This window comes from Lepus europaeus, chromosome 13, assembly GCF_033115175.1.
Source record: "Lepus europaeus isolate LE1 chromosome 13, mLepTim1.pri, whole genome shotgun sequence".
Taxonomy (NCBI): domain Eukaryota; kingdom Metazoa; phylum Chordata; class Mammalia; order Lagomorpha; family Leporidae; genus Lepus; species Lepus europaeus.
In genome coordinates, this window is record NC_084839.1 from 90,616,289 (window position 1) to 90,629,243 (window position 12,955).

General features: G+C 42.8%; 1 protein-coding gene across 44 annotated transcripts in view; it reads left to right on the forward strand.

The window, feature by feature from the left end:
• Nucleotides 1–12,955, forward strand: part of MAP4K4 (mitogen-activated protein kinase kinase kinase kinase 4) — a 182,838-nt gene that overhangs the window by 130,873 nt on the left and 39,010 nt on the right. For all 44 annotated transcript variants that reach the window (XM_062209974.1, XM_062209965.1, XM_062209975.1 and 41 more), the window contains 4 exons: nucleotides 931–1,009; nucleotides 5,388–5,563; nucleotides 8,349–8,421; nucleotides 9,722–9,932. In XM_062209974.1, the coding sequence (XP_062065958.1) occupies nucleotides 931–1,009; nucleotides 5,388–5,563; nucleotides 8,349–8,421; nucleotides 9,722–9,932 (539 nt within the window). The remainder of the gene's footprint in view (nucleotides 1–930; nucleotides 1,010–5,387; nucleotides 5,564–8,348; nucleotides 8,422–9,721; nucleotides 9,933–12,955) is intronic.

Sequence of the window (12,955 nt, forward strand, 5' to 3'; positions counted from 1 at the left end):
GTTGCGTGTTGATCAGGGACAGGGTGGCCCTGTAGAGAGCCAAGAAAAGTCAGCATTTTCTGCTAGTTTCCCCGAAAAAGATAAACTGGAAGAACACATCACTGTAGTCCTGGTTACTGCTAAATAAATATTTGTTGAATGAATGAAAAATATTGATAGTTGACAGTTAGTTTGCTATAAGGAAATGGATATTTGCCTCAAACATCGTATGTGTATGTTCTCTTGTGTCCTGCTAAGGAATGGAGAAGGGAAGTATTGGTACCCCATTGTCAGTTTTCTTTCACAATTTGGATAGTGTTGCCTGCATGTCCTGCAGGTAAATAAATACATGGACATGTATATGGCCTCTGGTGACATCAGTGTGTGTGTATGCCTGGCATGTGTTTACTGGAGCTAGTCATAGTGGCAATACAAGCATTATTTGCACAGAAGTAAGCAACTCCACCTCTCACATGTTTGCTCTTTCATAGTACCAGTAGTTAGACAATGAACAGTGAACATTTCTGGAGGACATCACGGTGCTTACTCTGTTCCAGGCATTATGTGAAGTTGCTCACAAGCCATGTGAACTTAATCCCTACAACTCTATGAAAATACCATAACTTTCATTGCAATCTTACAGATGGTTTAAAACCCCGTTAACTCCTTTAAGACTTTGAATTAATGTTTACCTTTAATTTATGAAGACTTTCCAATTTCTGTTTGAAATGGTATATTCTTCTTGTTGCTCTTGTCCTCCTTGTATTTTGTTGTTTTTAAATGAGACAGTCAAGGCTTACCCTAGAGTTCATAACTAGATGTCTAGACTGCTTCTGAATTAATTGGACAATGCAGTGGGACACAGCATTTGATGTTATTTGTAAGTGAGCCCTAGAAATCAAAAATAAGTAAAATAAGTGCCATACTGACACAACCGTCTCCTCTCCCCAGCTCTCTGTGACATGCATCCAATGAGAGCACTGTTTCTCATTCCCAGAAACCCTCCTCCCCGGCTGAAGTCAAAAAAATGGTAAGCTATATTTGGTTGCTTTCTTTTTCTTTTTTTTCTTTTTTTTTAAATAATTGTTTCTTTTTAGTTTTACTCTCTTCTGAGGTGGAATTTTGGCCATTTAAATTCCAAAGAACACGAGAGCCAGTGTTCCAAAACATAACTAAATAGTACCTTGTTCTATTCAGTTCTCTTTAAATTACAAAATAGTGATAAGTGAACATTTGAATCACTATGACATGATTTTAAGGATGGAGGCTCCATTTTAATATTTAAAGTTTTATGTGTAATACATTACTATACATCTTTCCATTAAACAATGCAAAGCTGTGTTGACCTGGAGTTCCGCAGATGAAGGAGAAGTTCAAAATTACTGGAAGGATTTACTGTAACTATTTTTTAAAAATGGAAGTTAGGCATATCCTTTCTTGTTCCAGAAGAGCGTATTAACACAGTGATCCTTTCTCCTTGGGTGGCCTTCTCCTTGTAACTCTGATACACTGTCAATCCCAAATGTTAATATCCATAGAGGCATGGAGAGAATGATGCCTTTCTTAAGGAACATTTGTAGAATTGCCGTGTTCTGGGCCTGCCCATTTGTTCTTATCTACACCCAACCTCCTCAGAGACAGAGGTACTTTGAAAAGTTCAGGAAAAGTTTAATTAAAAGATAAGTTAATTTTGGTTCAAAAATTTTGAAATCCACACGTAATTTTTTTGTAATGCACATTTTCCATGAGTTTTATTTTAAACACCCCACATGAATGAATTTCAGAATTTTTTTTTGTACCAAAATAAACTTATCTTATAATTCCTTTCTTCCACTATCTTTTTAAAGTTCCCTTTTATGTGAGTCTTCCCTCTGTTTTCCTGGGCCCATCTTACTGATGCCCACCTGCCATGAGTTATTTGTTTCTTGTTTTTTCTTGTTTGAAACTATTCATACTAGTTTTATAGTTTAGGTTGTCTTCTTGCCTCTCTCATTCTGAAATATGAAGAAGATTTCAATGTTAAGCCTTCCAACCCAGATCTGGCCTCTTCAGCTGTTACTTTCTGCTCTTCTCTTCTTGGTTGCTCGTGTTCTGATGTTTCAGGGTCTTTTTCCATCCTGGGTGTGCACACACACATACTTTCACACTGGGTTGCTTCATGTGTCTCCCTGCTCCTCACTGCCCAGACATCTCACCAATCTTTTCACACTTTTTTCTGCTGGCAGGATTTTTCTCATTCTTGATCTATTGTCTTCAACTCCAGATAACTGTGGTTGTCTAATTCCATTTACCAGTGTTTGGACAGTTCTTATAGTACATAGTACACTCGGTACAAAGATTTTAGGCCCACTTGTTCTTTGTATTGAGACATGAGACTTCTGGGCATTCCTGGGTGGAAAGCCTGATGTGTATGGTGGGCATCACCCAGGACTGAGCTATAGGGCTCGAGCGACTCTTACCTGAACTAGGGAATACTTGCTTTTCCATTTCTTGCTGTCAATCAGATTTCATATTTCCCTTTTATTTGAATGGCAGAGAAGGAAAAGTATATGGCGAGAGGGAGAGAAAGAGAAAGAGATCTTTCATCCACTGACCCACACCTCAAATGCCTACAATAGCCAAGGTTGGGTTAGGTAGAAGCCAGGAGAGTAGAACTCAAACTAGATTATCCATTTGGGTGACAGGCTTCAGGTGATTGGCCCATCATTCATTGCCTCCCAGTATGCATGTTTGCAGGAGCTGAGATTGGAAGCAGAGCAGGGACTTGAATCCAGACCCTCTGATAAGGGATGTGGAAGTCCCAAGCAGCATCTTACCTACTGCTACAAATGCCCACACCTCTGTCAGCTTTTACTGAAGGCAGTCTGTCCTGGAAGAGTTGCTGAATTAATGGTCTCTCTCCAGGGCATGAATTGATTACCTAATTAATAACCACACACTGATCATTCTAGTACTTGCAGTTTGGGGTTAATCCCTATATGTGATGAAGTGATACAGAGAGACAGTTACAGAAGGTAATAAATAAATGCTTCCTGTGTTTCTCTAAAGATACCACATTCATCAAGTACATCATGATTCCCATGTACCCACAGCTTCTGAAAGGACGAGATGATATGACCGCCTCTGTGATCGCCGCCGTGCTCTCCCCAGATGCAGATTTCTGCTGTTTTCAGAGAAGTGGCTTTCAAAAGATGACCAGTGACCATTCTTCCAGCAGAACTCAATAGTAGATTTTTTAAAAAAGACTTATTTAATTGAAAGGCAGATTTAGAGTGAGAGAGGGAGGGAGACACACACACACACACACACAGATGGGAGGGAGGCAGGGAGGGAGAAGGAGAGATATCTATCTTCTGTTTGCTGGTTCACTCCCCAGATAGCCACAGAGGCAGACTGATTCAGGTCAAAGCCAGGTTTCCTGTACTTCACCTGGATCTCCCACGTGAGTGGCGGGGCCTCAGGCACTCAGGCCGTCTTCCCATGCCTCTCTAGGTGCATTAGTAGGGGACTGGATCGGAAGTGGAGTGACTGGGACTCAAACTGGCATCCATATGGGATGCTTGTGTCACAGGCAGAGGCTTAACCTGTTGCACCACAACCTGTTGCACCTGGCTCCCAATAGTAGATTTTAAAGAATACTTTGTACATTGTTGATGTTCAGATGTTCGTTGGTGGGCACAGTGGATGAGAGTCAAACGTTCTGGTCTGGAAAGGGACTCAGGTCTTTGTATTTTTATGAATTCCATGAAGTGATCCTTGGGCAGCAGAATTTAGGCATCTCTCTATTAAGAGTATTTCACTGTACTGTGTGGAGTCTGCTGTGCTCCTCAGTAACCACAGACTAAAGTACAGCTTCTTCTAATGCCTTTGAGGCCCTTTCTCTGAGCAGACACAACTCATTTTTCCATTCTTCTGCACTTTCCCTGTAAACCTCAGAAAGCGATTCATTGTTTTCCAGAATTCTCTGCTTTTGTCCATGTTGTTCCTTTACTCTGTAACCCTGTCTTCCCTCTCCCTCTTTTTGGAGTATCAAATATCCTGCTTTTTCTTGTTGTCCAGTCTATTGTAGGAGTTTTTGTTTGTTTGTTTTTTTTTTTCCTCCTCTGGAAGTTTGATTGTAATCTGTTATTATGTATACTTAAAATTTCTCCACTTTGTTTCCTATGTGTGTTTCTGATAGAACTTAACCTAAACAAATATATACATAACTATTTGTTGAATTGAAAAAAATAATTAAGTTAAAATGGAAATAGTAAGATGATAGAAGTGACTTAAAAGCAGTAAATTACTGAAAGGAACTGCATGAATTCTTTTAATCACATTTTTCAAGACTCAGTACGTCATTCATTCAACAAAAATTTATTACATAACCTATAGTGATGTACCATCCTTCGTGTTAAGCATTGCTGGCAATTGAAAAATAGGAAGAAATTCTTGACCATTACCATGTCATACCAACAGAATCAATTAAACAGTCTGTTAAAAGTAGGTAGCCTGAGAAGAATTCTCCTGACTGAGGGAATGTGGGATAAAGTGGTACTTGGAAAGCCTTATGAGTCGCAAAAGGCTGGGTAAGGGCGTCTTGACGAGGGTTAGGGCTGGGGTTCACCTTGAGCCAGGCGTGGAGAAAGCAGCCAGAATAAAAGTGGCAAGAGGGGTGCATGGGATGTCAGAGGCATTGCCCTCTCCCAGCTGTCGTTTCTACGTGTGCACGTGAGGCGTTCATAACTGAGCAGTCAGCTGGTCCAAAGCTCTGGCCGGAATGTCAGTGAGCAGATTCAGGAGCCCAGTAGTTAGGCCCTGCCGGGCTTCGTTTCTCCCTCTGTCTCTGTCCTTACCTTTTAGACAGCAGACATCCGTCCTCTGTCTGCCTTCATTCTGGCATAGACTTCCCACTGCCCCCTTGCTCCTCCTTTTTATATGTTCTCCTTTGCTAAAAAGATATTAGAAGATCCTTGGCAAAATCTGAATACGGTCTATGGATGAGACAATAGTGCCGTCTCTGTTAATTTCCTGATTTTGACGGCTATACTGTGGTGAATGTCCTTGTTTTTAGAAAATACCTGGTCCCTTCATCTTGCTTGTTCACAAATGTACCTTCCCATGAGTAAGTGACTACTAAGCAATGTTAGATTTAAATACAGCTTACCTTCCTACTTCTCTGTGGAGTGTTGGCAGTGATGTGTAACCGTTGAACTGTGTCAATTGATGTTCCTGGTTCCCAGCGGTTCTGAATTTGTGTTTCTGTTCCTCTTGTTATTCCTGCACATTGGTGAAGGTGAATTCTTACTCATTTGCATTCACAGTGAGTTTTGGAGCTCTTTGTTTGCAGGCTTGCAAGTGACTGATACTTCGGAGCTGGCTCTTTGTGTTGAAAAGTTGTTGAAGCTTTTTCCTTCCTCTTACAGGTCAAAGAAATTTTTTAGTTTCATAGAGGGATGCCTGGTGAAGAATTATATGCAGCGGCCCTCCACAGAACAGCTTTTGAAACATCCTTTCATAAGGGACCAGCCAAATGAAAGGCAAGTTAGAATCCAACTTAAGGATCATATAGACCGGACCCGAAAGAAGAGAGGAGAGAAAGGTATTGTAATGCCATTTTTATTTTCATCTTTTAAAATTTTTCATTGGTAGACTCTTGTCCATTCGAATTGGTCATCACTTTCATGGCTGTGAGATTGTGTCCATTGGCCAGTGCTTGTATGGTTCACTGCCACTCATTTCAGTGATGTGGCTAAGGGGCTGTGGACCAGAGCTGTGTGGTGTGTGCCACGCTGTCACCAGTTACACTGACATCACAGCAGACGTCTTTGTTCTGATGTCGTTGTGGATGTGTTGATGGTGGACTTCATTTGGGTTTTGTGGCCATCATTGTCGATGTGTCCTAATGTTCCTTTCCTGTTCAGGAACACCTTCTCTGCCCTGCCGCATGCAGGTGGCAGTCAGGCATGGGCTACGTGCAGTACCTGACGACTTTTAGGACTGCACAGGACGTGCTTGTGCGAATCACTGAAGGTTCCTTTCTGTCCCCGGCCTTTGTTTTACATCTTTGCACACATTGTGCCCTCCTCCCTGGAGTGCCCTCTGTTTTCCTTCTGTTCTTTTGTTCGACAAGGTGCAGTTTAAGCTTCATTATCATCATCATTAAACCACCCTTTCAGAGGATTGATCAGTAACTTCATAGAATTGTATTTGGATAGCTAGCATGCCATTGATGAACTTTGTTTTGACACGCAAGTGTCGAAGACCAAAGAAGAAAAAGACAAGTTCAAGGCAGTGAGAATGGTCTGCATCACACTGGAGGCCTAAACTGAGCTTGCCAGGTGTTCATTTGAATCTCATGCAGTTTTGGTACTTCTAGTTAAGTCATTGGTGTTCAAGGTAAATTCTTTTCCCTTTGATGCATTCAGTCATCTAAGTAGTTAAGCTTTGTATATCGAGCCTCTGTAACAGAATGAACTAAAGGTTGAAAGTAAGTCCCCTTTTCACCCTTAACCCTCATTTGACCTAGTAGCCCTCTTTTTGGAAAAAATTATTTGCATATTGCATCATGACTTATTTATAGTCGCTAACATTCGTGCCACATTGACTGCCCTAGGTGCTTCTGCAGGGGGGAACGTGGGGTACCTAATCTTCCTTTCTTGTCAAGTCACAGTGACCTCTTAACTTCCATATATCCTCAGCCACTTGTCAATAATTGGTAGTTTATAGTATGAAAATTTTAAGCTAACAGATTAAAGAATTCCAAAGGTGATTTTCGGTTGGGATTTTCCTTAGAAGCTGGCTTTTATCTAAATGTCCTTTACAGTTGTATAGTTTGGATTATCTAACAGAGAAGAACTTGATGTCATGTATGTAGACTGATGAACTTTCGTGAATTATGTTTTAGGTTCTTGAGACCCTTTTTCTTACCAGGAAACTGGTTTTCATCTTACCTATCTCTGCCAAGAAATAGAAATATAGTTATAAATAGTTCTTCTTTTTTTTTTTTCTCTCTCTCTCTCCCCAGCCTCTTCCGTTGGGTTGCTGTTGCTCTCTTCTTTTAATTTCTTTTTAAGGAATACAAACATAATGCGTTTCATATATATAAATTTAGAAACATAGTAATTATTCCTTCCCTCCCTCTTGCCCCTACTCCCACCCTTCTTCCTCCTCCCTCTCCCATTCTTATTTTTTTTACAAAATCCAATTTCAGTTAAATTTATACTCCTAAGATTAACCCTACACTAAGTAGTGAGTTCAACAAAAATTATGAAGAAAAAACAGAAAAAAAACCCAAAGGGATGGTTCTCTTAAAGTTAGATACTGATAGTTGTGGAGAGACCAGTAAGGTGGCATGTTACTTTTAGGAAAATGTTGTAAAACTAAAATGAGTTCTTGTTAAAACTAAAAATGAGTTCTTGTTAAAACTTCTGTTTAAAGACAGGTCCAAGTAGAACAATTTTTTTTTTTTTTTTTTTTTTGACAGGCAGAGTGGACAGTGAGAGAGAGACAGAGAGAAAGGTCTTCCTTTTGCCGTTGGTTCACCCTCCAATGGCCGCCGCGGTAGGCGCGCTGCGGCCGGCGCACTGCGCTGTTCCGATGGCAGGAGCCAGGTGCTTCTCCTGGTCTCCCGTGGGGTGCAGGGCCCAAGGACTTGGGCCATCCTCCACTGCACTCCCTGGCCACAGCAGAGAGCTGGCCTGGAAGAGGGGCAACCGGGACAGGATCGGTGCCCTGACCGGGACTAGAACCCGGTGTGCCGGCGCCGCAAGGCGGAGGATTAGCCTGTTGAGCCACGGCGCCGGCCCAAGTAGAACAATTTTGTCTCTTTTTTTGCTGTGTTGTTTCTTTGGTTTTGCCTTGTTTTAAATTTGTGGAAATGTTTGATTTTGTTTTTTGCAGCAGATTCCTACTTAATGACTCAAGTTTTTTTTCAATACAGTGCTGCTGTATTCAATACTGCTGTGGTCTTGGTGAATCCCTAATTGCTTAAAATAACCAGATTTTCTTGCTTGTTTTGGTTAGTTTGAATAGTTACCTCTCTTTCTTTTGAATTTTGGAATTAAAGTAGACTTTGTATTTGCTTATGCTCCTGGGCAACTTCTTGTGTGTCAGGGCTCAGTGTATCCCATAGCAGTGCATCCTGTGTACAGGAATTGGCACTTCCAGTGGGAGCAGGGCTGACCCAGGGATCTTGCACTGTTCAATATGGAAATGTGGCGTCTTTCCTGGCCTTCCTGAGTCCTACCCAGGTTCTCCACACACATTGCTATTTCCACAAAGAACCCATTGTGTATTTTCTGCCATAATGCTCTTGGAGATGATCGCCTCTGTAGACATGTGTCAGACTGGTGAGCTGTCCCCGTATCTTCCCCTTGTTTTCACAGATGAAACTGAGTACGAGTATAGTGGGAGTGAGGAAGAAGAGGAGGAAGTGCCTGAACAGGAAGGAGAGCCAAGGTGAGGACAAAGCCGCTTTCCAGCACCCTGCTCAAAGGAGAGATCAAGTTTCATGCTGGTCCCGGGACTTCAGAGAGCTCGTGGGCAGGAGGGATGACTCTTAAACGACTTCAGAGCGCCGTGCTGTTCCCCATGCTTTCCTCTGCAGTCCTCCCATCCCACCTCCTCCAGTGGCTCCTCAGCAAGGACAGTCACTTGGCACCAGATGGGGCTGGGCGTGGAGGAGTGCCTTTGGCATTGATTGGAGGTTTTGTGGTGCCTCGAGGAGTCCAGCACACAGCTGTCTGTTCCTGGGCCAGCAGGGCCTCTGTTGAAGGCTCTGCAGTTCTCCCCACTCCCCAATTTTTTTCTCCCTCTTTTTGTCTCCTGTAGTTTAGGGTGTGTTCTCTACTGATCCATTTTATGGTCTATAATTGGGTTTACCTCTGGCTTTCCAAGGTAGAGTGAAGCAGAAAGTTGAGGAGTTAACATTGGTAGCATGAGTCTCCTGATGACTGATTAACCAGGGAATGGGGGATCTTGGAATTTTTAGTAATGGGTTTGCCTGGCACTTGTTTATGCTGCAGCTACATGTGACCGATGCCAAGAGATCTGTGGCAAACCTGTACCAGGGCATGGGAGTTTGAAGAGAGATAAGACAAAATATATGAAGAAACTCTGTAATACCTTAAACTATGAGAAGATTTGGATGTAGTTTAAACTAATAATTTTAGAGGAAATTGAACTGACTTCATGAGTAATATAAATGTTTTTGGATAGGAATGTGATGTGTGAAAGAGGCAGTGCAAGGGTATTAAATGGTTTGCCCTGTGCTGCGCCTGTGGAATTGGAGGAGTGATTCTCAGCTGGAGGACCAGCCAAGCACGAGCTGGTGATTGTACCTGAGCACTCAGGAAACGCACTTGGTTTGGAGTGGGAGGGAATGCGTGTGGAGACGGGGTGGTTGACCAGATGGGGACAGGAGGAGGAAGGGAGGAAGGAAGAGTGCCCTGGGACTTGTTCACTGGAGGAGAAGGGACTAGCGACCTGGAGGAAGGTGGTTTCAGCCTTTGGTTTGACAAGACTTTGGGAGAATCCTGAGTAGAAGTACCTTGTCCAGCCAGTGTTGAGGACAGAGCTTTAAGAGGATTGCTGAATGGTAAAGGAAGATGTGGGACTGTTGAGGTGTAGATGAGATCACTGCTGTGAGCATATTTTTTTGAATCCCTAGAGCCTTACTTGGTGACAGACTGAGCACCCACAGGGTGGGGAGGCTGTGTGGTCTGTGCTCCGCCCTGAAAGCCCCTCCTTCCTCCCACAGTTCCATTGTCAATGTGCCTGGTGAGTCCACTCTGCGGCGGGACTTCCTGAGACTGCAGCAGGAGAACAAGGAGCGCTCTGAGGCTCTTCGCAGGCAACAGCTGCTGCAGGAGCAGCAGCTCCGCGAGCAGGAAGAGTACAAAAGGCAGCTGCTGGCAGAGAGACAGAAGCGGATCGAGCAGCAGAAAGAACAGAGGCGGCGGCTGGAAGAGGTAGAAAAGGGAATTGCCCCTGTTGGTCTCACTCACAGTGGTAGCCAGACATGCAAAGGAACATTCTCTGTGGCCTCCAGGGGTGCTGCCTGTCCTTGGCGCAGCTCCCCAAGAGCATGGGAAGGAAGGCTTGTGTGTTGACCGACAGGCCTTCACGTGCCTTGAGGCCTCCCTCCTTGTAGACACTTGGAGGACCTGCCCTGCAGAGCACTGGATGTGGAGTAGCTGTGTCCCAGATGCCTTCACCCCAGCTTAGTGAGGCCTGTTTCCCTCGTGGTTCAGGCTGGCTTGCCAGGCTTGGCCTGGTTTTTCTGCCTCTCTTGTCCTCCAGTTTATGTGGATGTATTTTTCTGAGGCTTCAGACTTTTTTACAGACAGATTTTCCTTTGAGTTCCTTAACTTTGGGTATATTTAAGAAGGAATGCAGAAAGCAGGATTTTGTGTCCTATGGTGAGGAAGCACATTTTGCTCTCCTGCTCATTTAACTCATTAGTGTTGTTAGCATGGGGAATGTGCTTGCCTATAGTTTGATCATTTTTCCTTTATAGAAATACATTACTTCCCTTTGTTTCATTCGGCAGGCGAGTCTTCTGATTTTGTTTTCTTGACTAACTAAATTATGTGTTTCACAGCTCAGATTTCTCATTCACAGTCCTTTCTGCTTCCATTTAATTTGTATACCTTACTGTTCATCATTCTCCTCCAAAAAGAACCCAATAACAACAAAGCCCTGTGTTGGTGTTACCTAATGGAGTTAATTTAAATAGCAACACATACTTTTATTGCCAAGTCATGTAACAGTGCATGTTGATGGTTGGCAGCAGTGGGAGGGTGGAGGGGGTCCTTGGTTTTATGTTGTGTATTTGCAGTCTGAAAGCTCTGTATGCTTTGTCCCTGTGTAGAAGATCAGTGCCTAACCAAGGGCCCTGGCACTATACCGATATTGTAAAGATTCCTGCCTGGAGATGACTGACCAGTGCACAGGACGTACAGCTCCAGTGACATGACAGCATGCCTTACAGTTGCCTGATGCTGGCCCTCTACCTGACCCTTAATAGTTGGCTTTTCAGTGTCTTAAATGGACAGCCAAGATCACAGGCACTCAAGAAATTCTTGAACCTGAAGGATTTCTAAATAAATAGAAAAAGAAGCTTGTAGAAAACAGAGGCACTGTCGGAAACAGAACTAAACATCTTACATCTGCATACGTAAACTCTTAACCTTGGAAAGAAATGGTATTAAATCCATGAAGCAAGAATATCCAGAAAATAACAAAAAAATCTTTTTAAAAAAAATTTATTTGTTTGAATGACAGTTACAGAGAGAGAGAGAGAGAGAGAGAGAGCACACTATCTTCCATCTGCTGATTCACTCCCCAAATGACCGCAATGGCTGGAGCTGCGCTGATTGGCAGCTGGGAGCCAAGTGCTTCTTCTGGTTCTCTCACGTGGGTGCAGGAGCCCAAGCACTTGGGCCATCTTCTGCTTTCCCAGGTGCATTAGCAGGGAGTTGGATTGTAAATGGAGCAGCGGGGACTTAAAGCGGCACCCCTGTAGGATGCTAGCACCACGGTGGCTTGACCTGGGATGCTACAGTGCTGACCCCAGAAAAAATTCTTGAAATTTAAAAAAAAAAAATTAAAACTTCCAGAAAGTTTAGGGTGGGGAGAGAGAAATTGATTGGTAATAGTAGAACCAAAGAAAAGTAGAGTCAATCCATAGTTTCTAGACTGACCGAAAAGCTTATTAAGTGCCCAGCACATGGATAAAGAAGTACCGAAACTGAGATGATGACCAAGGGTTCCAGGAAGCAGGGAATCTGTATCAGGTTTGGCTCTCCAGACAGACAAAATAAATAAGATATGTGTAGGCAAATGAAGGGGGATTTATTAGAGTGCTTGGTTTAGGATTATGACTGCTGAGAAGTCTCATAGGTTATCTGCAGGCTAGAGACCTTGGGAAACTGATTGGGGGACTCAGACTGAGTTCAAGGGTCTCAGAATCAGGAAAGCTGAGGATGTCATTCTCAATTTGAGGCCGAAAGTGTAAATGTTAGCAAGTGAGCCACTGGTGTGAGTCCTGGAGTCCAGAGGCCAGCGATGATACCCAGTGTGGGAGTTGAACATGACTCCTTCCTTTCTAAACCTCCAACAGATTGATGGTGCCTGCCCACATTGAGGCCAGTCCTTCCACTTGGTCCACCCAGATTCACGTGCTAATCTCATTTTGGAAGCACCCTCTCACACAACCAAAATAAAACTTTTCTAGATTGCTAGGTATTCCTTCATCCAGGCAAGTTGACACCATAAAAGTAACCCATGACAGAATCCTTTGTAGGAGACGGTTCAGAAGCTTTCCTGGGAAGCTGCTGGATAGAAATGCAGGAAGACCGTAGTGTAATCAGTAGATTGGTATCAAAGAAGATGACTGAGAACACTGATCTCCACGATAAACAAGACCTGGTTTGTTTAATCATATTGAAAGCTTTATGACACTGTAAGACATTTTCTAGTTAATTTACTGATAGGCCCAAAGAAAACCAGTCAAAGAAACACACAAAAAACAAGCGATTAATCACTCCTTGAAAAACGAAAAGGAAAGTTACTTATCCATGTCTCAGCCATGAATATGGTTTTCATTTACACAAGACTTGTCATATGATTGGACTGGGAGCATGAGATGGGATGGGGTAGGGCAATGAATATTCTTTGGGAGCAGTCAATAGGTGGTGTCTAAACTGGAAACAAAAATTAAATAGCTCGATAAGCCTGTTCTTTAAAAGAACAGTGTAAATGCTATGAGGAGAACTAAATTCTTGGAAAATTTTGTGCCTTAGGAGTACGAATTTGGAGTTAGAGAGGTGAGACAGCTTGTTTTTGACATATAGTTTATTTTTGACTTTTTAAAGCACCTATTTACTATTGTGATTAAAAATTCTGAGACAAATACAATGGAAGAAGAAAGAATAATCTACTTGTAAGAGCATTTTTAATTTTCCTCTTAAGAGCATTTAATTGGGGCTGG